Below are 27,264 nucleotides of genomic sequence, written 5' to 3'. Positions count from 1 at the left end.
CAGCAAAGAATGGTTTCTTATCGAACATATACTACACATATTTCTACTAGGCTATATATAATTATTGAGGTGCTTGTATAATTCTTTGGGGATTAAAACACCTTTTTTCCCCCGAAGCACCCAAACAAAACAAGAAATAGAAAATAACGTTGGTTTCTTTTTGCAACTTCTTATAAAGCATCAAACTGTAAAATATCCATCACATAAAACTTTCACCCGAATTGCGGCCCCGAAAAAACCTCTCCAAGGCTTTTTATACTAACCCTGTTCTAGGCTGCCTTCTAACTGTGGGCTGTCATTATAGTACAGCTAATTCCCTTATAAGGTAAAACTTGGGACTAATTCTAGTCCTTTATTAACATAAGCTTTGCAGAAGCACATATTCAAAATATCTATTTACTTTTCACACCTATTTAATGCAGCACATGCACAAAAACTTTATTTGGTAAGTTTTACTATCACGGGGGGGGGGATATTTTGAAACATTTTTATTCATAAAAATAAATCATGAGAACATGAACATCACTGGATTTGCAGGAATTGTAAAATCTTTTTTCTTATTAACTCATGAAGTAGCCTAACGCAATATTTTTACTCTAATAGCTTATCTTTCCCCACACATATGAACTGTGATCATGCACAACGAATAAACATGCAAGGATTAAATCCTCCTCCCAGTACCATGGATAGACATGTCAAAACACTTATTTATGAATGGAAAAATTAATGAGGCGAATTCGCATCTACCACGCCGCGCTAAATGCCTCATAGGCGCCGCAAGACCTCTAGACACGCGTAAACGCGTCTTTACCATAGACTGTAGGTCTTTACATTAACTTAACATTGAAATCACTCGCGCCAGACGTGAGTGAGTAATCAAAAAACCTTTGCTTTAGCCTCAATTGAGTGAAACACCGTATGTGTAACTTCAGCCATTCTCAGTGGTGTGACTGGGACACTCTGCTTGTCATCATAAAAACAGATAATCAGATTGTGATGTTTATTCCCGCTTCAGTAATATGCTGAATATGCTGCCTTCCTTTCGCATGGCTCTCAAGTTTTGAAGACAGGCAAGAGTGACATCCCCTCCTTTTTTTCATTGGTTGTTGCGTTAAATCTTACCCAGATACAATAGTGCTATTTTCTGATTGGCTATTGTGCAGCCCCTTTCTTTTTTTTTGATTGGCTGATAAGTGGCAGGCTCGACTAAGAACTCCAGGGGAGACGCGCTTGATTCCTGCCGGTTCCATAGTGAGAGCGGCGCGGCCAGAGAAATTTTGGGCGCTGTGGCATATTAAATATATAATAAATAGTTTTTCCACGTGAGAAATACAATGTGTGGCGGGAGTGCGTGACAAAAGACCCAAATGAGTGACACTTGAGAGCCCTGCTTTCGGCACACAGCTCCACTCCCCAGCGGACCTGCAACCATCTCGCATGTGTTGATAAGCTATTACTCGTGACGTGAGGTGTAACCAATCAGATCGGGACATTGATCAGGTCTGGTGATTGAGAGTGGTGATTACAGGGAGGCTGCGGCACTAGTGTAGTAGCACTGATCACTTTGAGGGGGGTGATGGGGGGGATAAAAATAATTAAGCAGAGGCAGGGATGCATTGATCAGAAAGGGGGAAATCCCACGCACCCCCCCGGCAAATCGTACCCTGCACCTGTAGAAGATTTTATTATTTAGAAAACAAGTAATTTTGCTATATATTTGGACACAATTATTTCTTCTGTCTGTGACTTTGGATTTCCTCTGTGTATGTGAAAGACCTTGAATGGAATGTTGTTTGCTGCAGAAAATTCTATTCTGAGAAGTCACATGGTAAAAGACCTTTACCCAAAACTATCTATAGGGTGTGTTACCTTCTATGGGAGAAGATGTATGTATATAACTCTGAACCAAAATGTACTCGGGAGCGCACTGGAAGGCCAGGGGGCCAGTGGGCTGCAGGCCCAGAGCGTTAGAGTGTCTTTCTATGGAACGGAACGGCATTCGAAAATAAAGTCTAATTATTTCTGGCATCAAAGATCTCTGCGAAGTTATTTTTCAGAAAGATTGAAAACCACAACACACCCACACATATAACACCTCTAACAATGACCCTTAAGTCCACAGGTCAAGTTCAAATTATGCTTTAAGTAATTTGAGCTTGTCCTGCAAATTCAACACATCTTCATTTGAGCAGTCTATTTCATTTTCAATCATAAAACTGTTTACAATGTGTATTATTTTCCTATTTAATCGTTCAACTCGTCTGATATCTTTTTTTTTACTGCTGTGCACGATGAATCAGTCCGTTCCAAAGGAGTTGAGCCTTAGTGGAAGATCTTCGCCAGCGCCTTTCTCTCCTTCTTCTCCGTCTAGCGAGCTCTCTTCGTGTTATCTCTCTGGAGATGTTCAACTATAAGATCGTCCATAAAAATCTCAACCTTGTCTGTTACATTAACAATTCTTATTTCTGGGTCATCTCCATCAGTTACATTCAAAGCATGCAGATAGTCTTTATATACATATATAATATATACAATTTCTGGGGGTTTATCAGAAGAAGATGAATAAACAGTTTAACAGAAAAAAATCATAATCATTTGTTCTCAATTTCCAATATTTATTACAAACTCAAAGCATATTCTGATTCATCAACAAGTTTCACTGATGATCTAGAATTAAACCAAAACCCAGGATAGAGTGGTTGAGTGAATGTGGTCTGGACTGTGTGGATGAGACTTGTGTCAGAGACGCTGTAGAAGGACAGAGTTCCTGCACTGTGATCCACATACACTCCTATTCTACTACTGAGGGTCTTTCCAGGGAGATCAGTCCATATGTCATTGTGTCTGAATGAGTAATTGGAGGGAGAGCAGAACAAACTCCAGGACTGATCATTATACCCAAACCGACACTTACTACGTCCCTTCCTGCTGATGCTCTTATATGACACTGATATAAACACACCTCTCCCACGCCACTCAATCTCCCAGTAACAGCGTCCACACACACTCTCCCTACACAACACCTGACGCACATCATCAAATCTGTCTGGATGATCAGGATACGGCTGGACTGTGAGAGTGTCAGTGAATTTAATCACTCTGTTCTCCTCAGACAGAAAAAGGTTTTTATGTGCTGTGTTCAGATCCAGAGTGAACTGATAGGAATCTGATGGAGAGAAAACATATCAGAATCAGAATCAATTATGAATCTGATATTTTAATGTACAGTGTAAAAAAAATAATGTTAGGTCTTGTTAAACAATTAAAATGAGTTAAAACCACACAATTACTGAACATTTTATCTTTACCTAATTGTATTGTGTAAAATCCACATGAATATGTAAATCTGAAGTTTACTTAATCTATTTGAACTATCTGAATAATTAGTGTTGAATTAACATGTGGCAGTGGATTTTTAGTTCCCAACATGCTTTGCATAGGTCTTGACCAGGAGAGTAAATGTTGAAATTAAGTGCTATTTTAGATGTTTTTGAGGGAAATGCCTGTTAGTATTTAATGTTGAGTTATGTTTGACATGTAAAGGCATTTCAGTAATGTCAGTTTGTTCAGAAGAATGTTTTTGCTCAGGCTATGGGAGGCAACATCATGTGTCGCTTCACTCAATGAGCAAAAACTGCACTCATACCAGCACTGAGACAAGTCTCTTCTTACTTACTCATCCCATATGTTACACACAATTACAATAAACTTAAGCATTTGGTAGTTATTGTATACAGCAGGAACTTAAATCTATTAGGTTGGTTCAACAAAACATTATTTGTGAAACGGAACAGAGGACCCGGAGCCAAGAACAAGTGATGGAGTTTATTGTGCAGCAATGGGCAGACAAACTGGTAAAAGGCCAACACAAGGGAGAGAAGAGCATAGGACACAGACGCTGGAGATGATCACTGGAGATAAAGGTCCTACTGTTTCACAACATATGGGTAAAACTATCAAGTTCAAGTTTCAAGTTTGTATTTATTTATATAGCACATTTAAAAACAGCAAACAGGGCTGACCAAAGTTCTGAACAATACACAAGATAAAGAACAAAGACAAACCACACAATCATGACAGAAGCTCACAATGAATTAAAAGCTAAAGAAAAAAAATAGGTTTTAAGAGAGGATTTAAAAACAGTTACAGATTGAGCAGCTCTGATGTAAACCGGAAGGCTGTTCCACAGCCTAGGGCCAGCAACAGCAAAGGCTCTGTCCCCTCTATTATTTAACCTAGATCTGGGGACAGACAGAAGTCTCTGATCACCAGACCTCAGGTTTCGTGTGGGGTTGTGTGGACAGAGTAGCTCAGACAAATAGCTCGGTGCCAGATTATTTACGGATTTAAAAACAAATAAAATTATTTTAAACTCGATTCTAAAATGCACAGGTAGCCAATGCAGAGATTTTAAGATAGGTGAAACATGATCAAATTTGCGTTTTCTTTTGAGGACTAATTTCTGTACTAATTGGAGACGCGCAATAGACTGTTTGGGTATGCCGAAGTAGAGAGAGTTGCAATAGTCCAACCGCGATGTAATGAGCGCATGGATTGCAATCTCTAGTGTTTTCTCAGAAAGGGAGGATTTAATTTTAGAGAGAAGACGTAACTGAAAAAAGCAAGAACTAATCACCGCATTGATTTGTTTTTCAAATTTCAGGTTTTGATCCCAGAGAACACCTAGGTTCTTAATGCAAGATGACTTTGGATCAAGATAGTCCAGATCAATGTTGCTGCTATTATAGTTGTCATGGGGGCCAAAGACTATAACCTTGGTCTTGGATTCATTCATAAATAAGAAGTTTTGAGAAAACCACATTTTTACTTCCTCTATGCATGCAAAAAGACATTTTAGTGCAGTATCTTTGTTGCGTTTCAGAGGGAAATAAATTTTTGTATCATCTGCATAGCAGTGAAATGATACGCCATGCTTTCTGAAAATGGAGCCCAGAGGAAGTAAATATATGGAAAAAAGAATGGGTGCGAGAATAGACCCCTGCGGCACTCCACAGGAGAGTTGAGCTGGCAAGGAAGAAAAATTACCCAGTTTAACAGAGAAACTTCTATTTGTTAGATAAGATCTAAACCAGCTGAGGACAGTTCCCTGGATGCCCACAGAGCATTCTAGTCGGGATAATAGAGTTTTATGATCAACTGTATCAAAGGCCGAGGTTAAGTCTAACAGTATTAGGATCACAGAGTCACCAGCATCGGTTGCTAACAGTATATCATTAGAAACCCTTAAAAGAGCAGACTCTGTGCTGTGCAGAGGCTTAAAACCAGACTGGAAAGTTTCAAGAATTTGTTTTGCGCTAAGATGAGATTGGAGTTGATTCAGAACCGTTTTCTCCAATGCTTTTGTAATAAAAGGAAGGGTAGAAATAGGTCGAAAGTTATTAAAATCCCTAACATCAAGTGAAGGTTTCTTGAGCAAAGGTGTAACAGTAGCTTGTTTTAGTGTATCAGGGATAGTCCCTGTGCTCAAGAATTTATTCATTAGAGACACCAAACATGTTCCAACCGAATCCAAAGTTTGTTTCAAGATACGCGGAGAGAGAACATCAAGAGAGCAGAAGGAAGGTTTCAAATGATCAACAATTTCTCTGAGAGATAGAAGAGAAACAGGGTCAAACACACTCCATATGGGTGAAGAACAACTCAGTTCATGCGAGACATTAGCAGATGATTGCAACTGAGATCTTAGAGAGGTGATCTTCTCACAGAAAAACCTTGAGAAACCTTCACATAATGATACTGAAGGATTTGAAATCACAACTATAGGAGGATTGAGAGCAGACTTTAACACAGAAAACAAGGCTTTTGAACTATGATGATTTTTTAAAATTAAATTGGAAAAATACTTAGACTTAGCAGATATCATAGCTTTCTGAAAAGCACTGAGGGAGTTTTTCAGCATTTCATAAGAGATTTGTAGCTTATCACTTTTCCATTTACGTTCTGCTCTTCTACACGTTCGTCTCAGAGAACGGATGGTATCATTGAGCCATGGTTCAGTCTTAGGTTTTGACTTCTTAGCTTTTAAAGGAGCAGTGGTATTTAAAACCTCAGAGCATACAGTATTAAACAGACTAAGATGTTCTTCAGCATCCAAGTCGGGTAAGGGTGACTCCAGGGACAGAGACAGACACACCTCATTAAAAGAGTTAGTGAATTCCTCTTGGAAACAGGGAGAAAAGGAACGAGTCCATTGTGCAATAGATGAAATGTGCGATCTTGTAGGAGGAAGGGACATAGAAAACAGTACAGGCATGTGATCAGAGATCAGAGTGTTAAAAACCTGAACATCAGTAATGCAAACGCCATGAGAGAGTACCAGGTCCAGAGTATGTCCATGAATATGTGTGGGATCTTTCACCCACTGAACCATGTTAAATGAGTCAATGAGATTTAAAAACTCCATTGTTAGAGGCTTTGACTGACAGCACACATGAATATTAAAATCCCCTAATAAAAGAATATTGCTGTAATTAGTTACACATTCGCCCATAAAAGCAGTAAATTCACTTATAAAATCTTTCACTAAGTGAGGGGGGCGATACACCAGCGCTAACAAAATAGGATCGTCAAATTCCAGTCGCAACAGCTGTACTTCAAAGCTACTGTAGAATGTAGACGGGACAGAGTGACAGTAGCTACTAAAACGTTTTTTTTAAATTACCGCTAGACCACCTCCGCGTCCAGAAGAGCGGGGAGAGTTAAAGAATGTGCAGCCTTCCGGAATCAACTCAGCAAAAGGACTTAAATCACCAACCTTCATCCAAGTTTCTGTGATGCACATAAAATCCAGTGCGTGGGTAGTGAAAAAGTCATTTAAAATGAACGTCTTGTTGACTAGCGACCGAGCATTAATCAGAGCCATCCTGGAAGGTGATACCGAGTCAGAGATCGCGGGAGAGAGGACTCTATTCAAAAAACGATGATTCTCTAGAGTAGCTCCACCACGACGAACACGGATAGGAGGGTAGCAGGGGATCGTCGAAGTAGAATCCGGGAGAATGGTCCGAAGCCAGCGAACAGGTGGATCGATCAAACGCCAACCAGCACATCGGCCAACGCCTAGATTCCACGTCGTCATGGAGACGAAGCTGGACGCGCGGCAGGCGAGTAGCGTCAGTTTCAGTTTGACAGCAACCCCTCCGCGCTTGCCGCGTCTCCTGCGGCGCTTTCTGCGGGGAACCCCATAAGGCCAACTGTGCAGATATTCTGGAATATCCCAGGTAGAGTTTGGAGAGCAGGATTGTGATCCAGCCACAGAGCTTTTTGACTCTGGGTTAAATGTGGCCACAAAAGAGTCTCGAATATCCAGAAGTAACTGGCGATCATAAACCAGAAGCGAGTAGCAGTTTGATACAGATAAAAACACACATATAGCACAGAGAAGCAGAGACGTCAGACGGAATGCCACATACACCGGCGCCAAAACTATACTAGACAATGAGGGAACACAAGGTGGGTGGTTTTATGCTGCCTGTGATGAGGAGATGATGTGCAGGTGACAACAATCTGTGATTGGGAATTGCATGCAGGTGAGGGCCAGGGAGGATAACGGTCAGCACTCCCCCTTCCCGGTAGGCACATCCTCGCTGTAGATGGTGCTGCGGCGATGGGGTGCGGGCGTCCTGGAGATTAAATCCGGAGGATGAGCAGGGTATGCAGACTCTAGGGCGGTGCCGGCAGCTCGGGAGACCAGGGCGGAGAAGGCGACCAGGGAGGAGCAGGCGACCAGGGCAGAGGAGCAGGCGACTAGGGCGGAGCAGCAGACGGCCAGGGCGGAGCAGCAGACGGCCAGGGCGGAGCCGGCCCTTCGGCCGGCCATGGTGGAGACGACCCTTCGGGCGGCCATGGCAGAGACGACCCTTTGGGCGGCCATGACGGAGACAACCCTTCGGGCGGCCATGGCGGAGATGACCCTTTGGGCGGCTGAGTGACAGACTCAGGGACAGACGTGGCGGCAGCCTTCATGGTTGAGGGCTCGGGCAGTGAGGCGCGACCATCTTAGCCGATGGCTCTGGCAGCGAGGCAGCGGCCATCCTGACATGAACAAACTCAGGCTCGGCAGGACTGACGTGAAGAAACTCAGGCTCGTCAGGACTAGGGGTGCGCCGATCCGATACTCAGTATCGGTATTGCTCCGATTCTACCAATATTTGCCGGATCGGGTATCGCCAGACGAGACCATCCAAATCCGATCCGATATTGTATAGCCTACGTATGTTATTGTTATACAACACAAAAGGCACAAAAACATTATAAAGCTCTATAATGTTGTCGTGTACTGTATTCCAAGATTTCTGAAGCCATTACATATAGTTTAATGTGAGGTACAGATTTAAATCGTTAAATTAATCTTCACCTAAGTGCTTCCCTCCGCGGCGGCTGTCAGTCATTCTCAGCACTCAAACAGTGTGGCGCTCGGGTAAAACAGTCAACACGATGAAACTCTCTCCAAGATGAGTCAATGTTCCTATTATTATACTGTAGATATGTAGATAAAGGTCTATGGTTTGCATAAAAGGACTTTAACGTGCTGGAGTTTCACATGTTACTTTCAACTGGGTGTCTGTTAGATCACAACACAACTCCTCAGTGATCACAACACTGGAGTAGAGACGATATAATTGCTCTTCACGCGCACATTAACTGAAATTTAAAACTGTTAAAAGGCTCAAACTAATGAATAAATAAAGAAATATATGTATATCTTACTTTTGTGCTTTGAACTTTTCAATGCGACGCGCTGCGCGCCGTGACTCCATGTTGCTTCGAGCGCATCATTCTGCGCACGGGATGCGCATAAGTTTATTGATAGCCTTAGTTGTTCTGTCCAATCTATGTATCATATGTTGCTGCTTCATTAAAAAGTTGCGCTTAAAATTTTAAAATAAATGTATTTTAATTATATAGTATATATTTTGTCTGTATTGTTTCACAAAGTAAGGAAAATAATGTTTAAGTCAAGCTTTGATGCCTTTAACAAAAGAATAATCACAGTCTCTTCCCCACAGTGAGGCATACAGATACAGTTTATTAGGTAATTAGGCACTGTTTTTTTAATTATTATTTTAGTATTGGATCGGATCGGTATCGGCCAATACTGAGTCCCAGGTATCGGAATCGGTGTTGGAGGCAAAAAAGGCGGATCATGCCACCCCTAGTCAGGACTGATGTGAAGAAACTCAGGCTCGGCAGGACTGACGTGAAGAAACTTAGGCTCGGCTGGACTGGCGTAAAGAAACTCAGGCTCGGCAGGACTGACGTGAAGAAACTCAGGCTCGGCTGGACTGACGTGAAGAAACTCAGTGAAACTCAGTGAAGAAACTCAGTGAAGCAGGACTGACGTGAAGAAACTCTGGCTTGGCTGGACTGACGGATAGTTCCGGGAAGACAAATAAAACATATGGAGGAAAACAGGATATATCGGTGTCAGAGTCTATTAAATCTACTTTCTCAGGAATCTGGACGAGGCCAAGAACAGGGGAATCTGGAAGGGCAGTCTCGGCAGGACAAGACTCTGGACAGGTAGTCTCGGCGGGACGAGGCTCTGGACAGGTGGTCTCGGCGGGACAAGGTTCTAGAAGGACAGCGGGGATGGAAAGAGAATCAGAGACTTCTTCTATAGTGTAGGACGATCCACTCACCCACTGGATGTAGCCAATGTATTCCCTCAAGGAACACGTAGTGGCAACAGCTGAGAATTGTCCAAAGAGTGGATCGTCCAGACCCAATCAAAAGATGGATTTGAGGGCTGGTTCTTTCCAGGACACCAGGTCGATGAGGTGGAGGAATTCCTCTATGTAGGTCTCAATGGGGCGGTGGTCTTGGGAGATGGCCATAAGCTGATCGACAGGGTCTAGGTGACTGAGTAGAATGCCCAAATTGTTGCCTTTCTTTTAGGGTCTAGTCTGCTATTACGGAACAGAGGACCTGGAGACAGAAGAACAAGTGATGGAGTTTATTGTGCAACAATGGCCAGACAAACAGGTAAAAGGCCAACACATGGGAGAGGACAACACAGGACACAGACATCTGGCGAGGATCGCTGGAGAAGAACTTAGGAGGTGATCGAATGGAGAAGAACTTAGTAGATGATTGCTGGCGAAGAACGTAGGAGATGATCGCTGGCGAAGAACGTAGGAGTTGATCGCTGGAGAAGAAAGTAGGAGATGATCGCTGGAGAAGAAGGTAGGAGATGATTGCTGGCGAAGAACGTAGGAGATGATTGCTGGCGAAGAACGTAGGAGATGATCGCTGGAGAACGTAGGAGATGATCGCTGGAGAAGAAAGTAGGAGATGATCGCTGGAAAAGAACGTAGGAGATGATCGCTGGAGAAGAACGTAGGAGATGATTGCTGGCGAAGAATGTAGGAGATGATCGCTGGAGAACGTAGGAGATGATCGCTGGAGAAGAAAGTAGGAGTTGATCGCTGGAAAAGAACGTAGGAGATGATCGCTGGAGAAGAACGTAGGAGATGATCGCTGGAAATGAACGCAGGAGATGATCGCTGGAAATGAATGTAGGAGATGATCGCTGGAGAAGAACGTAGGTGATGATCGCTGGAAAAGAACGTAGGAGATGATCGCCTTTATCTCAAAGGTCCTACTGGTTTCACAACACATGGGTAAAACGAGACTAGACAATAAGGGGAACACAGGGTGAGTGGTTTTATGCTGCCTGTGATGAGGAGATGATGTGCAGGTGCAGGTGACAACAATCTGTGATTGGGAAGTGCATGCAGGTGAGGACCAGGGAGGATAATGGGAAATTTAGTGAAGGAGTTGGTGACCGTGACAATTTAAAAAATTTCAAATTAAAGGTGGGGTATGTGATTTTCTTTTTTGACCACTTGAAATCCTATTCCTAACCCACTTACAGCCACGGAGTTAGAAGCACTGAAATGAAAATTAAGTAATTTAATCATCTGTGAAACGGGCAGGACTCAAAAAACTCCAGCCAATCATTTCCAAGACCACCTAGAATCATTGGACAGAAAATGCGTCAATCAAACGGTTGTACCATACCCCCCTCCCCTTCGTGCGCATACTCAAAGCTCGTGATCCATTCACAGGAAGTTCAAGTCGCCCCGGTACAGAGAGAGAGAGAGAGAGAGAGAGAGTGTAAGTAAGTGCTAGTTGCTTCTATTTGGAGAATGGCAGACAAGACACCAGCACAGAAAAGGAAATCTATTTTTGAGAGAGCAATTGAGAACAATAAGGCCGAAAGAGATAAGGCAAAAACAAGGGTCATTCTAGGCGATGCTTTCCAACGATGGCAGCAACTGAAGGACCAGGAAGGACTACCAACAGATGCGGCTGTGGCATTTTTTCTGCTGGACAGGTGAGAAGCCGATGAACTAGTAGTATTCACTACTAATCACAGAACCGTCTTTACTGACGAGATGCGCATGAGAATTGTAGCCGATTTAACGGTATAGCCCAGCCCTACGTAGAACTAGCTAGCTAACTAACCTGCTTGGGGAGGAAGCTGATGTGAGCGATTGTATTTATGTATGGAGACTAGAGCTTGTGCAGGATTGCGCGTCCATGTTCTTCGAATGGGTGGAGTCGTGGCCAGCGTTGGAGGGAAGAAGGTAGGACCTTTTGAGTTGTGCATTTTCAAAATCTGCCGGCCGTTTTGCAAATCACATACCCCACCTTTAAAAAAACTCCTTTTTTAGTCTTGTTGTACGGACCTAAACTTATTGTGTGGTAAAGTTGTTCTTAATTTAATTAAGTTAATTGAACAAACATTTTTTAGTGTACAGAATAATTTCAAATGATAACATCTCAAAAATATTTTGTCTGTTCGATCCGGAAAAAAAAGTGTGGCTCCAGATTTTTGAAAATGATTTTCCTTGGCAAAGAAATTACAAGTTCAACCAGGTTAAAGCAATGTTAGGTAACACTTTATTAAGGGTACATAATCATGTGGGTAGTTAAAGCAATAATGGGGACAAATCATGATTTGTTAAGCCTTTCTCTGCAAGGCAAGCATGTAAAAAAATAAGTCGATCAGATTTCGCACCCCTTCTGACGTAGGAAGGGTATCTTATTATAATATTACCGCCCCTTTATCTTCACGTTTCCACCCACAGCGCCACCATGTGGTTTTTTCAAGCGACAACAGTAACTAGTTCTAACGCAATGGCAAAGGTTTGAGCAAAGCATGCAAACTGTTCTGTTGTTGCTGCACAGACGGCACAGAACACTATTTGACCAAAAAATATCACAGCTGTCTTATAAAGACCTCAGGGAACTGTGTCAACTTGTGTAAAACTTAAATATGACGGTACAGGCAAGTCAATGAGATGAATCAATGTAACTCCACAACAATTACATACATGTCTTCACTAACCATTCAGAAACGTCCAGGTGAGTCTAAAAGTTGAAGCTCTTCCTGAGTCGGTAAAGCTGCACTCGCTACTGGTTATTTCTGAGATTCTGGATGGGTGAAATTTGTGTGTTTTGTTATTGCCAAAGTATCTGAAGCTTGTGTAAAGGATCTGAACGGGGGCGGGGAGCAGCAGCTAATTTGCATTTAAATGGACACACACAAAAACGGCGCATTTTTGCTCGCATCAAAAAAGTGACAAATTTGACGAGTTATAATTAATTGCCTGGGTGGTATTTTGAGCTGAAATTTCACAGCCACATTCTGGGGAAATTCTTATGAAAAGGGGCATAATATGTCACCTTTTACACACCAGTAGTTAATGATTAACTGAACATATAGTAACAGAATATTAGCCATTTTGGTGGCACTTTATTTTACAGTGTCCTTGTTAAATATGTTACATGTACTTACCATAGTAATAACATTAAATTATGCATAATTACATGCAACTAACCCTCAACCAAATCCTGATCCTACCCTAACCCTATAGTATGTACATGTTAGTAATTAATATTACCAAGTACTTAAATGTATAATTACACTGATTTTATGTTGTTTTGTTTCCCTTTTGTGTAGCCAGCAGTCGTCCGCGAGGGGCTGCTGGCAGATACTTTTGTTTTTGTATTTGTTTTATTTGATAATTAAAAGTTGTTGATTGTTTGCCGGTTTCCGCCTCCTTCTTCCCTGAATCGTAAACATTGCTACATTCACCTGTAGTGAGTAGCTCGACTTCCTCTCAATTTGAGTTTATTTTTCTAAAGCCGTCGCTCATCTGAGCTCTAGATAATTTATATGGCAAGCGTTTGGCCCTCTTAGGAGAGGAATGCATTAATTTCATTCTGTTTGAGTAAGTGGACTTCTTCTTGTTATAGAGTTATTCTGGAGCCTCTCCAGCCCAAAACCGGCAGCTAGTGAGCCTGGTACGCTTCCTCTCACTATGGGACTCACCCAGCCAGGGCCCACCCTCTGCATTAGGCTAATAATGCGAGTTGCAGACCCTGTGGCCTCCTCTAACTGCCTAGGTTGAGCTGGGCTGACTCCTTTTGATACTAGACCTTGTGCATCCTTATGGACATTTTTGCCTGTTTCAGTTTTTTTTTAACAACTTTTCCTGTTTTTATGCTAACTGCAAAAAAAGTTTATTTTTATTGGAATTTTACTATTTCAACCCCTTTTCCTGCACTAGGTACACAAAATAGTTAAACTCAGCGCCTTTTGGATAAAAATGTCCGCATTAAAACCCATTAAAACTTCCATTTTTAATCCCAGGGCCATTTAACAAAATGAAGCAATCTTTGTTAAGAAGCTTTCATTCTGTTGGCAAGGCTTCAATTTTAATTTTTACTATTTTTTACCAGATGGTGCCATTTTCTCAGGGTTTGGCCTACAATGCAAATACTCACTTTATTCCTGTTTTCTGCTTCGGCATATTATAGAGCCAATTGGATAAATTATGCAACGGTAATTGTGTGGGTGTGTTGGTATGGATGTCAGAGTTGTGTTTTGAAAAATTTCATAAACTTAAACCTAAATAACTTTTTTTTTTGGTTTTACTTTTTACAACCTTTCTACTTTAGTAATAATCTGCCAAGGGTCTTCTTTAAAATGAAACCAAACTTATGTCTGTGCTCCTAAGTTTCAAACCTTTATGACAGTTTTTTGGCACTGACATTTTTGTCCACTATGGACCTATGTGTAACTTTTTTTAATTTATGCACAAGGCCTAAACTAGAAGTGATATGCTGAGCAACAGTTCCCTTGCGGTGTTTGGCACAGACAAATAGCCAGGTGTTGCAGGCTATTTCTTCAGAAGGCCTCCCCTGTGTTTGTCACCTGGGCATTGTCAGGCTTCCACTTGCTTAGAGTGTGTCAAGCGTTATGCTGAAGCCGCCGATCTCTATAGCTTTGGTAGTAGCATTATCTAGCCTGTGGCCTTAAGAACAGACTCTCCTGTGAAAGCTCCTTGATTTTGACCATCAAGTCGCAGGGTTGAGTGGTTAGGCCTCTTCCATGGAATCTCTTCTTCCCGATGACTCTACTCCTCCAGAGCTTAGCTCAGACAGCAACCTGTCTTGGAGCTAGAGTCGAGTAATTGTTCAGGTCTCTACCCTTGAGTTTTTTTTCCCGGGTCAGGCTGATATCACCCCAGTTTAAATAAAAGTGAGGGCTTTCCGTGAACACTTCGCTCCAAGAGCTCTAAAGCCCCTTGTGTCCTGCACCAATGATGCTCATGTTGAGCCGATTAAGTACTCCCTCCTATCCAGGAAGGTGTTAAGTATGCTCCCTTAGAGCTTGAACACTAGCCCCAAGCACATGCCCGTGTTATTCTGGAGTAGTAGGCCCTATATTAGGGGCCTCCTCAACAGTCTGGTTGCATGAGATCTATGCTCCCCTTGCTTAAAGGGTAAAATGCGCTAAGCTGAGTACATCGCTTTTGTTGGCGATGTGAGTGAGTATTCCAAGCCCAGCAGACCTCTGGTGGCTAGCTCTGCTAGAAATTGACTTGCTATCAAGTAGTTGGCCCTAGAATTACATCATGTTGCAGGCTCCTCTGGAGCCTCTCTGTTATTACTTAGAGCTTGGTCGATGCTCTACTCGGTTGAGCTTGGTAGTACTTCCCTCATTTGATAGGGTCTTTCTTTAGAGGACTTCGCTCCCAGATTCTGGTAAGAAGGTCGAAGGACTGTCATGAGACCTCCCTGGTAGTATTCCCTCGTTCGAGACGGTCATCCCTAGAAGTGCTGAAAGGGTACTTCTCTCATTAGGGACCCAATGTATCAAGTCTCCACAGTGCTTTGAAAAAGATAGCACTCTGTATAGCACCCATTAGTCAAAAGTCTTGTGGACACATATTTAGTATGTGTTTTGTGGCCTTATTTGAAAAAACGTTTAAGTTTTAGTTTTTTCAATAATCATGCATAAACAATATTCTCTCATGGAGACGGCGGGAATTTAGTGAACTTAGATAAACGTTGTGGTAATCCACACACACTGGCCCTGTCTTTCTCCCTAAAATTTACCATGGTTATACTACAAATACAAAATAAAACATGGATATTGTAGTTAAACCATGATAACCACAAATTAACCATACTTTTGCTAAAAAAAAAATTCAAACTATAGTATTCATTTGGTTATACAAATGAGGATTTGTTTAAACCTGCCATCCGGCAGTGTATTTTGTTCACCCATCTTTGGAGTCAAATACACATCAATTATCATTATTCACGTAGAATTTTTTTTCCGCACTAAAAATTTTATTTTTGCAATTTATAAGACTCAAAGCAGAAACATTAAAATGCATACCCATGGAAATATCATGAGAAAAAGATGTCGCAAAAGCACAGCATCAACTGCTGATATATATAGTAAGCTATATATTTTTAATTTCTGGATAATGATTTTATGTAATTAATTTAATTCATTAAGAGTTAGATTTGGTAGGAACATGTCACCCGAAAATGACAATGAATACTACCGTGATGCATACAGCTTTGTCGAGATAACACCACAAGTCACATAGCCTCTATTTTATACATATTACGTTAAAATTGCATTGCTGTAGTTACTTCTTGTACTGCTGTCGATACAGGTATCTCCAGCTGAGAGTCAGACACTTCCCGTCTCAGGCAATGACTGGCACAAAATCATCTCACACTCCTCGCCCGACACCATGAGACAGGTGCTATGCAATGTCCGTGTGTGGTTTGTGTTTTAAAATCATAATCAGCTCTCTGTATGGTTCCAGAGACATGGCTCTACTCATTCAGCACTACGAGAAAAATATAATTGCCGGGTTCTAATTTGGCCTTAGAAAACCTGGACGCAAAAGTAAACAGACCTAGAAGGCATTTACTGTCCATTCAGTGAACTCTTCATGTTCAATATCAACAGTGTCTCAGTACAGTTTACCAGATATCCTGTGTAAATCATCATTTACATGATCAACTCTGTCATGTTTTCTTTCACCAACATGAACACATTCATTGAGTTTTTCTGCTTGTTTTCTTAGTGACTTACATTGTAGGAAGTCGTTCCTGGTCTTGGGGACAATGTTGGTGAAAGTGACTGTGGAAACAGACATGAAGAGTGTGATTATCATGTCAAGAGAAAATGATCCCTGTATCCGTTCCTAAGACATTTCTAATATTATCTTCTACATGATATGAGATGATGGATGATCATTTCTGAGAGCAGACAGGACTTTACCTCTCTGAGAGATCTTCTTCAGCTCCTCTTTGCAGAAATCCTCCAGTTTGTCTCTCAGCTGACGGATAGATTCTCTCACACCATCAAAAGAGGAGAGAGAACTGAAGGGATTGTCATTTACGTCTGTAGATTCAGGAGGAGCTGAGAGAGACTGGAAACTCTACAGAAAACAGAAATCAAAGCTCATCACCTCCACACTTCATCAATAACCTGCACTACTTTCAGATTTGTGCGGCTCTTGTTGATATTTAGTAACTCTCCTCAATCCAGCCCTTCTCATATTCACTGTATGACATTAGAGCTACAAATTCTAGCGTTTGCCATTTACACTATATGTGAACTTTCTAGGAAATCATTCGGATGATAAAGCATCTACCAATAACATAAATGTAACAGATCAAGCGCATCAGTGGTGTCAGATTGAGGGCTGTTTCTAGACACAGGTGAAATAGTTAACACGTGAACATAATGACACTGCATTTTAGCAGAAAATCAGCATGTGCTAAAAACATTTAAGCATAAGACACATATTAGCATAAGAAAGATATTTTAAACGTTATTGGAAACACTGCGATCATGAATCCAAATGTTTAGTGTATATTGAAATTATATATTTAAAAATTAATGACAGCAACAGCAAAATACCATGTTGGGTTGGATATAATGACATTTAAAAAAAAAACATTTGTCCAGAAACCATGAAAGTGATCCATTCCTAAATCTAAAGGTCAGTAATACACTAACATCTATCTTAAAATATTTTCAATAATCATAACCTTATCTGCTAACACCTTACAATAATGTTCAGTTATAAGTTTTTAGTCAATGATGAACTAATCCTTTACAAAACATGACTATACATTCATAAATTATTAATAAGTGGTATGCTAACGATTTACAAATGTGTAGGATTGAATCCAAGAAATTTGAAATGAACATTTGCTTTGAAAGACATTTGTTTTACTGTTTTCCACCCCCTCTTTCTACCACAAGAACCATTTGGAGTTCCTAAAGGCTCAGAGGTCCTGAAAGTGATCAAGGCCTGTAGGCTGAGATGTGTGCACTCCGGGGGTCTATGCATTGTCACACCTTTAGTACAATGGGGGAGGTTTTAACTGTCTGATTGGTCAGTGTGAATGTCTCACATTTGGGTTAAAGTCACTAGGGCTGTCGCGGTGAAGGAATTTCCCTTGCGGTAATTTTGAGTGGCTCAATAGCGCGATATGCGGTTTTACCGCCATTTATTTATTTATATTTATTTGTTGCTATATAAATACGTGTTATGATGTGGTCAGCATACACAAAAACAATGTAACCAATGTAACCGAAACTAAACAGCGTCTCTGCGCATTGAGAGACTGTCACTCAGCGCGCAGTTGTTACGCAACGGACTGTCTTTGAGTGAGTCATTAAACCGTTCATTCAACGAAAACGTTCAAAAAAGCTGATTCCTTAAATGATAGATGTAATGAAACAAGGTGTTAATTATTGTTTAACTTTGTGCTCCACTTTTCAAGGCTCAGCTGGCCAGCAATGCTTCACTTTTGGGCAAAGCTGAGCAATGCTTCACTTAATAGAGACGAATGGCATTGATTCAATGCGTGACTCGGTGCTTTCCCCCCACGGCTTCCTCGCGCTGTGTAGCCTAATGTTGACCAGCGCTGACACCATTCATGGTAAATACCCTTACACGTTAAAAGGATAATAGCCTACGACAAATATTTCGCTTTCCTTGGAAACGGCAATCTTTTCACGAATATACATGACTTGACTTCAAAGACAGACGCAGGTAATCGCACGCGCTCAGTCGATCACATTCACTGTCTGTTAGGCTTAAGTCCAAATCCACGACAAATCACCATGATAAACAGTCTTGTTATCATTATTAACTTATTTAACATTCAATACACATGGTACGAACCATGAAGGGTGGCCTTATGAAAAAAAAAAACGCGGTTCGCGGTTGCTGCGGTTACTTGCATTCCTCTGTGGTTGGCCTGTCAGTAGCGCGGTAATGCAATATTGCGGTTATCGCGACAGCCCTAAAAGTCACATGGTTAAGGGAAAGGATAAAAGAACATTGAAACTGTTGCTCTGGCTCTTTTTATGCTCTGCTCTTTTTATGCTCTGCTCTTTCTCTCTCTCTCGCTCTCTCTTTATCTATCTCTTAGGTAAAATTTTACATATATGCTGGGTAGAATTATTGATATAAGTATTATCATCTCATACATCTATTTTGTAACTATTTTAAGTGTAACCATAACCATATTTTGTCATTAAACCTTTTCAATACAAATAATGTGCTAACTAGTTTTGATTTGGTATTGACTTTGGGATTGACTTTGACTTTGCAACGCTCTCCGAAAATATTAAGCTATTGTAACTGCGCTTTTTTCCGTCGTTGGTATAAGTAGAAGTGGGTGGTAATAGACAAGAAATGTACAGTTTTCTACCATCTTGCTGACAATGTTTCTTTAGTCATTCGGCAGTCTTGCAGCCTGAACCCCTGCAGGAAATCACCCTTACAGATGTGATGTAAATTATCTTAAAAAATGTGTAAATCGTAAAATAATCTCCTTACTGTAAGTCATTCATAAATGGTTATTCACTAGAAATCAAATGCTTTTTGAATCAAGTGCTTTAGCAGACCTGCATGTTTTTCTTACAACTTCATGATACTTCAATAAATTATAAACTACGGGGACATGTTTGGTTCACCTAGTTTTGTCGTGGCAACGAGTTATTAATTCGTGGGAAATTCATATTTGTAGGAATGTGGTAATAACTCTGGACCTCTGCCTTGGATTCCTTCATCCTTTGCCCATTGTAGTCCCAGCTTATAATTGAACGTTATTATAAAGTGTTACCCATTATCTAAATCAAGTGCATCTGTCATCATCTTAGCTGTATTGCATAAATTGAAATGATAGAATTATAGAAATTATAGACAATGGCAGATCCGGTGGGAGCAAGGACAAAGGAGTAAGAACCGGAGTGAAAATGGGAGCCCTGTGGAGCCAAAGGGGTGGAGGGCTGAGGCGCAGCCAGAGGTCCGGAAGTCCGTGGTGAATCCTGGAAGCTGGATAAAGGGAGGAGAAAGGGAGAAGGCGAGGAGTTGGACGGAACTTGTGAGGACGGCAGGATTTTGGATGACCTCCATGGTTGGAACGCAGGAGTTTGGAGGCTGGACCAGCGGACAAAAAAGGAGCCAGGGGGCTGGGTGGGACCAGCAGAGGAAGGAGGGCCAGAGAATTATTCGGAACCAGAAAGTCCATTAGGCCTGGTGGGACCAGTGGAGAAGAAGAGACCTCAAGGGTGGGAGCATGGGTAGGAGTCAACTCCAGAATATGTAGGTCAGGTAGTGCTAGCTCCAGGACCACCATATTAGGGATTCTCCTCCTATTTCACCCACTGTGAAGGGGGAACCACAGGCAGGTGTCTGCTCTGTCCGCTCTTTGAGCCCGGCGTGATATAAGGCTCACAGGGAGTCATCTGGGTAGTGCACCATGTGATCTAGATTCTCATGGGTGTGATCCTCAAGGGAACGGTCAAACAATTATGAAACTGCACATCCATCAGGTTTGAAGATCACCTGAAGAAACTTTGGCGAACATTACTCAAAATTGGTACCATCAATTTTCCCATGATGTAAAAAAATCATAAGGGAAAATTTGGTTTAAAAAGTTGGTTCACTTTATTTTGATAGTCCACTTTAAATATTCTACTAACTACAGTATAAATAACAGAGCAGCACCCTCGGCCCCACCAAATTTGCTAGCAGTTCATATATTTAAAAAATACAAATTTATCAAAAAATAAAAAGATAGTTGGCCCCAAACGAGCAAACTGAACAGCAGTTCGCCATGTTCATACTCAGTCATAACAACTTGCCCTGAGCATGTATGTTAAGTTGTGTGTCTGTGTGTTTGTTTGTGTGCGTGTACTCATTTAGCTTATGAATGGTGTTTTGTGTTGTAAGTGTTTGTTGCAAATTTTGATGCCTTGATGACAAGGTTACGGGGCTCCCACTTAAAGCACTGTGGCTCAGGACCAGCCATTTTCACAGTCATGATGGATGATAGCGTTCCATCCAGAGCCAAACTGTTCTTAGTTTTGGTTTTGTTCTAACCCACCATGGAGAACACTCTCTGCATCTGCATTAAAGGGGTCATCAGATGCCCCTTTTCCACAAGTTGGTATGATTCTTTAGGGTCTTCATGTAAAGTTTGTAACATACTTTGGTTAAAATTCCTCAATGCTTGTGTAAAACAACACTTTCTCAAAAACAGCTCTGTTTACAGTGACCCGTTTCGACCATGTCTCTTTAAAGATAATGAGCAACTGCCATGGGTCATGTCAACATAAGACACGTGAAGTGCTGCCTTGGCAACCTGCCTTGGTGGAGAATGAAGACCTTATGTACCTCCGGCCCTTTTCAGCGCTGCGCTTGTTGTCTTTTGACTTCTGGTCTGTATTTTCACAGCGAGCTTGCGTATTTATGAATGAACGGCTCGTTTTAAAATCTTCCCGGTCTACTGACATTTGTTAAGTCATCTGCTTAAAACATTAAAATGTTCATGATAACTTTTGTTAACTCTACAATAAGTAAATCCACTTCACCAGCTAATTACTCCTCAACAGCGATGCCATAGAAATATACAGAGCTAAACGGAAGTTCAAAGACAATATTCTTAAGATGGCTGCGCACTTGTTTCTCTGGCGCATAAGGTCTATAGAAAAAGCTGAGGATGTAAATATGCTAATACGTGCCATGAACAATACGACATCATATTGCTCAGAAAATCCAAACGGCTTGATTATTGAGAGTGCTTATGTTTTTTGAGAAATAAAAAAAGAAGGAATGAATGGATTTTTTTTCATTGTATGGTGGTTGTGTCCACACACGGCAGACACATTTATATGCAAACACAATATAAAAGTGAATCTTGCATCCGATGACCCCTATAAAAGAAGTTGGGGAGTTTTTGACTGCATCAAAAATAATTTAGCACAAATTTGGCTATATTCCTCAACATCAGCTCTCACTGTCTTTGATCACAGGCAAGAGATTTTGTCCAGGAATCGAAAAATCAAGGTGCAAAAAAAAAAATTTGAAGGGGTTAATGTTACCTACCGCAAATCGCATTCATCAGATCTTGCTCTTCCAACTTCCACTCTGTGTGTGCGCATGTTGCCTAGTAACAAACGTGCTTGCAGCGAGAACACACAGTTTACCCGGAAACAACAAATTCTAATTTCTGATTGGCTGGTAGGTGGCATATAACTTTGTATAATTCTTAGGTTATAGGTGTTGGGGTTCGGGTTAGTAGAATAAGATGATTTGTAGTGGCCAAGTTATTTATAGTCAGTAAAATATCTGTTGGGGGACCATCAAAATAAAGTGTTAGCAGATATTAAGCATAGAGTCTACTAATACTCTAATGACAGTTAGTATGTAGTTGCAAAGTTACTTATAGTTATTAGAATGTCTAAAGTGGAGTATCAAAATAAAGTGTTACCAAAAAGTTTATATTTTCTGGAAGTTTTGAACTGTTATTTGCACTAGTGGAGCTTGGCAGAAAAATATATCTCCCTGAAGAAAGAGCTCAGAACATGTTTCCTAAGAGATTTCCAGCGCTGAAATGCATTCATATGTGTCGTCTATTTTGAAGCAAGATGATCAGATTAGAATCTACCCCAACAGTCAGTCAACTGCTCATTTTGCTCTCATGAAATGTTTCTCTGTGAGTCTCTTGCTCAAGTTCACTATGATCCTGTTCTTCTTGATCTCTTTTACCTGCAGGAAATGTATGTGATCCTGTGTGTGTGAAAGCTGCTCCAGCTCAGCGTCTCTCCTCCTCAGATCATTGATCTCCTGCTCCAGTCGCTCCAGTCGTTCTTCAGCTCGACTCACTGCAGTCTTTTCCTGATCTCTGATCTGCTGTGTCGCCTCAGAGCGGCTTCTCTTAATGGAGCGGATGAGCTCAGTGAAGATCCTCTCACTGTCCTCCACTGCTGTCTGTGCAGAGCGCTGTTACACACACATCACAATCACACAGTGAGCTTCAGTGAGTCCTGACTGAGACTTCTCAAACTTCTCTTCTCCAGACTCACCTTATGAGACGCCACATCCTCTCTCAGCTGCTGAAGATCTTTCTCTCTCTGCTGGATCCTCTGCTGGAACGACCTCTGCGTCTCCTTCAGCTGCTTCTACACCACAAATCAATAACAGATGTCAGTTTATAATGCTGTCACATATCTGTCATGGTTCTGTCACTTTGGTCTAATTTATTCTTGGTTTTGTGCCAGAGCCCTAACACTCCTGTATTGTCTTGTCTTTGTGTGAGTGTACGGCCTCTTGTCTGTGTGCCTTGTTTCATGTTCGAAGCGTGGTGTTCGGATTCCGGCACTCATGTCTAGTTTGGTTTCGGTTTCTGTCCCGGGATTCGGACATTCATGCTCCGTGTGTTTGTATTCTGCTGTGAGTTCACAAGATGAGCATTTGCTCGTTCTCGTGCGCTCTATCTTGTTGTGTAAGCATGCAGTTATGAGTTTGCTTTGGCTGTACGCTCTTCTGTCTGCGTGTGGTGTTGTGTTCGGTGTAGCATCATTGGCCGCGTGCTTTCATGTTTTGTCTTGTGCTGAACAGCATGCGGATAGTGTTTTACCCACCCATTTTGTTAACTGATCATCAGTGGTGGTAAGTAACAAAGTAAAAATAATTTGTTACTTTACTTAGGAATTGTTTTCGGGGACCTGTACTTTACTTGAGTATATTTTATTTGCATCTACTTTCACTCTTACTCCACTACAATATTAAAGACAAAGTTTACTTTTTACTCCGATATATTTTCCCATGACCGCCCCAAGTATTTATTACACTGGCTTTCCAAACCAATGAAAAACTTGGTTTTTCTTGGTTGCAACTTGGTTGATGCAGCTAATGTTATGGAACATGTCTATTGCAAGTTCAACCCCTATACTGCGTTAAGGTGCTTCATTGTCTCTTATGATTGCAAATCTAACAAATTCTTAATAGCAGTATCTAATCTTATCATTTGTTCAACTAAAACATTGCATATCACTCCCAAAACAATTGATCTGCTTAATTAATGATATTTACAGTTTGAATATTTACTTTTTACTTTCGGTACTTAAGTACGTTTTAAATCGGATACTTTTGTACTTTTACTCAAGTGATGTTTGAATGGAGAACTTTCTACTTTTACTGGAGTCATTTTTTATTTAGGTATATATACTTTTACTCAAGTTTAACTTTTGAGTACTTTTACCACCCCTGCTGATCATTGGTTCATTTGCCCCACTTGCCTTGTTTGCTCCATATTTATTCCCTGTGTTTGCAGTCCTGTGCCAGATCGTCGTCAAATGATCCCCTTGTGTCCTGCCCAGCCAGATCCTATTTGCCTAGCCAAGTCATGCCTTGTCCAGTTGCTGGTCTGAAAAGTGTTTTTGTCCGTCACTGCATTTAACTAGTGTTAGTCTTGACAGAGATATATTTTGTCAAACAATCTGTGAATATTTTCTATTATTTTATGTTGCTTCATCAAAGCCTGTTTTACAAAAGTTGTGTCGATAAATATGTTTACGTGTATTTTTACTATATTTTCTGTTATGTTCAGTGTGGAGCACAAATACACTCAGCAGTGAAAGTCCACTTGCAGCTTCTGTTCACTTCTGCTGACGTCTGCAGTGTGAATGATGTTACCTGATCACAGGGGCGTCGCACCCATGGGGGATGTGGGTGTTTTAACACCCAATCTTTTCCCGAAGAGAGGGTTCAACACCCACACTTTTTCTGCAGTTTTGCACAAACACCTTACTCCCTTCGCTCCTCCGTTTCTCTGGCCACTCTGTGTGTCCGAGATCGCGCGAGAGACCGACTGTGTCTGCGCTCGCGACAGTGCGCGAGAGAGACTGAGTGTGTCTGAGCATTAGTAATTTGGTAACGTTACATACTACATAGTAATATATACCGCATATGTATGTATATATAGGCCTACAGTGGTTAAATTTGGCCGGGGCTCAGCCCAGGCACATAAGCCTGCTCGTTTGTGTCCTGATGTGTCTGTTTGCAGTCAATTGCATACTGGAAAATATGTCACATAAAATGTGTTGAAAGTGATGCTTTTGAAAACATATTTCTGACAATAAATGAAAGATTTTTGAAATGGCATGTCTATTTTGTCTCGGAACACGGCTGTATTCTTTGTCAGCTGCTTAATCTCGTTGTCAGTCGACTATGATCGTGCACCGCTCGCGCATGCGCATCTAGGTGACACGGATAAATGTACGCAGCAATAATGAATGTTCCTGGGAGCTCCGTAGTTGCGCGGGATGTGAAAGCGTGCAAAAGTTCCAGAAATGTACAAAAAGTGCCCTGGCCTTGAATGACAAGGTAAGGAAAATAAGACTAAATCAAAATTAAATAACCAAGACTAGGTTGACCATGTGATTTTTCTCAGGAGATGTTTTGAGCATTTTACTTCAGACACCGGATTATCAGCAACTGCCAATAGAACTGCTAGCTGGCTACTCAAAATAAACTAGCAATCTATTCAGTCAGCATATTTGTATTTGATCTGTGTGAATTACAGAAATATAAGACTTGCTACACCTACTTTTAGCTACCAAGCAACCTTTCCACAAGGATAGATAGAATTTTTTTATTTTTGTCATATGCTGCACTGTCTCTTCATGTGGCACATTATGTTTGGCACATTGTATGGGTCACTATATCATAACAAGGTAATCAAGTGATGACTGATTAACAGTAATGTAAATACTAAATGTCCTAATACCTGTTGATACTACAACAATGCAAAGTATATGCTCTTAACCTTGCAATTTTTCACATATCATGTAATACTCAATTTCTCAATTTCTTTGCACAAAACTCTCCAGAAAGTGCCATTTAATGGTTTATTTGAAAAAAAAATAAACATCCTGGGGGGCATACCCCCGGACCCCCCTAGGGAGAGCACCGGCCCCCACATAATAAATCCCAATTTAACCCCTATACAGTATATTGTCCTTAATATGTGGTTTGTAAAATATATGTTGTGCCAAACCACATCCATCCCCCGCACTTTTAAAAAGCTTGCTACGCCCGTGCCTGATCATATGGGTGCCAGTGTAAATAGTGTCAATCTTTTTTCATCAGTGTCTACTTTATAGTTCATACCTGTTTCTTTGTCCTCTGAGCTGCAGCTGATACAGTGTCGTGGTTTTTATGTTCATCCATCGTACACAGCAAACATATAAACTTCTGGTCAGTGCGGCAGAAAACCTCAAGGAGTTTATCATGTGTTTGGCAAATCATCTCCTGCAGTCGTCCAGTGGCATCAGTCAGATTGTGTCTCTTTCTTTTAAAGAAACTCTCATGTTGTTCAAGGTGATTCTGACAGTAAGAGTTCAGACACACCAGACAGGACTTGACGGCTTTACGTTTTCTTCCATCACAGACGTTACACTGCACATCTCCAGCTCCAGCGTAACAGTCAGCAGGAAGTTTAGTCTTCTTAAGTTTCTCCACCACTTCAGCCAGCATGGTGTTTTTAGTTAAAGCAGGTCTTGGACTGAAGGTCTGTCTGCACTGAGGGCAGCTGTAGACTCTCATCTGATCCTCCTGATCCCAGCAGCCTGTAATACAGCTCATACAGAAACTGTGTCCACAGGAAGTGGTCACTGGATCCATCAGGAGATCCAGACACACTGAACACAGGAACTCATCCTGAGAAATTCTGGCTTCTGCCATTTTACTGCTTGAATACAGAGACACAAACTCACAACAGCTCAACTGCACTTCAGTTTCAGTTTCTCTGAACTGAAGAGTTTCCTGTTTCCTGTTTCCTGGTTCTGTGTTTGAGTGATGTGTGAAAAACATGTGTCTGCAAATCTGTAAAGCAGGTTCCTCACTCCTAGTGTAGTGGGTTTCCGTCTGTGTTGTGTTTTCTTCTTAAAAAAACAGATCCCTCACGATGATGCAGTTGTGATGTGATTTAATCCCGGCTTCTCTCAGTTTCTGTATCAAAATATAACAGACCCCATCAGACAATTCTAACAAGGAGAATCTCTAGGCCGTGCCTCTCATCGCCATGACATCTCGCGAAAGAGAGAGGGCACCCGGAAATTACATCAGCTTTACCCTCATGCTTACATGACGTAATTTACGTAATGGTGCTTCCTTAACATTTTATACAGATTAACACATTTATAAAAAGGGTAAAACAAAGACAATAACTCGGAAATACAAAAATAACAACATATTTTGCTTATGGTCACATGACCATAGATTACTCGATTGCAATTTCTTCCAAAACAAATTATTTTGAAATAAAATGCCCTTAAATTAATACCATAAGTTCACAATTCTTTCAATACTCTAGTGTAACAACATACACTCTTCACATCCACCCTCACTGTTTTACACTAGATTATTGGACAGACCAACATCTTGACATATCAGTGATGTCATTTCATGTAACCCCCCTTAGGTTATACAGCTTTAAAGCCATCATGTTAAAGATTCAGATAAATCAAGGGTAGGTAATCCACAATCTGTCAAGGAGCTCAGATAAATGGAGGACTCAAATGTGGTGACAAATATGAGTAAAGTTTAT

At 41.1% G+C, this 27,264-nt stretch overlaps 1 protein-coding gene across 2 annotated transcripts; it reads right to left on the bottom strand.

The window, feature by feature from the left end:
• Positions 1 to 1,196: 1,196 nt before the first annotated feature.
• Positions 1,197 to 26,761, bottom strand: LOC143718302 (tripartite motif-containing protein 16-like protein). Of its 2 annotated transcripts, XR_013196312.1 has the most exons (7): positions 25,827 to 26,761; positions 22,739 to 22,834; positions 22,422 to 22,655; positions 16,625 to 16,784; positions 16,436 to 16,483; positions 2,074 to 3,166; positions 1,197 to 1,664 (listed from the first exon to the last, which is right to left on the bottom strand). XR_013196312.1 is itself a non-coding variant. In XM_077209358.1 (6 exons), exons 1-6 carry the CDS (start codon positions 26,526 to 26,528, stop codon positions 2,619 to 2,621), a joined length of 1,788 nt encoding a protein of 595 aa, XP_077065473.1. In that variant the 5' UTR covers positions 26,529 to 26,761; the 3' UTR covers positions 1,197 to 2,618. The 2 variants fall into 2 exon arrangements, 1 of the variants encoding a protein (XP_077065473.1); XM_077209358.1 differs by having other exon boundaries at positions 1,197 to 3,166.
• Between the last annotated feature and the right edge of the window lie 503 nt (positions 26,762 to 27,264).

This window comes from Siphateles boraxobius, unplaced genomic scaffold, assembly GCF_051911475.1.
Source record: "Siphateles boraxobius isolate OS27281-9 unplaced genomic scaffold, OSU_SipBor_1 61, whole genome shotgun sequence".
Classification (NCBI taxonomy): domain Eukaryota; kingdom Metazoa; phylum Chordata; class Actinopteri; order Cypriniformes; family Leuciscidae; genus Siphateles; species Siphateles boraxobius.
Note: the sequence above shows the minus strand (reverse complement) of the source record. Positions and strands in the feature narration are given on the sequence as shown.

Excerpts from the sequence above, each read along its gene's own strand:
- LOC143718302 (XM_077209358.1), bottom strand. The coding sequence starts at position 26,528 with ATGTTTTTCACACATCACTCAAACACAGAACCAGGAAACAGGAAACAG. Across the intron at positions 22,835-25,826 it reads CTCAGAGGACAAAGAAACAG|AAGCAGCTGAAGGAGACGCA; the intron begins GTATGAACTATA and ends TTTGTGGTGTAG. Across the intron at positions 16,785-22,421 it reads ATCACATACATTTCCTGCAG|AGTTTCCAGTCTCTCTCAGC; the intron begins GTAAAAGAGATC and ends TGTTTTCTGTAG.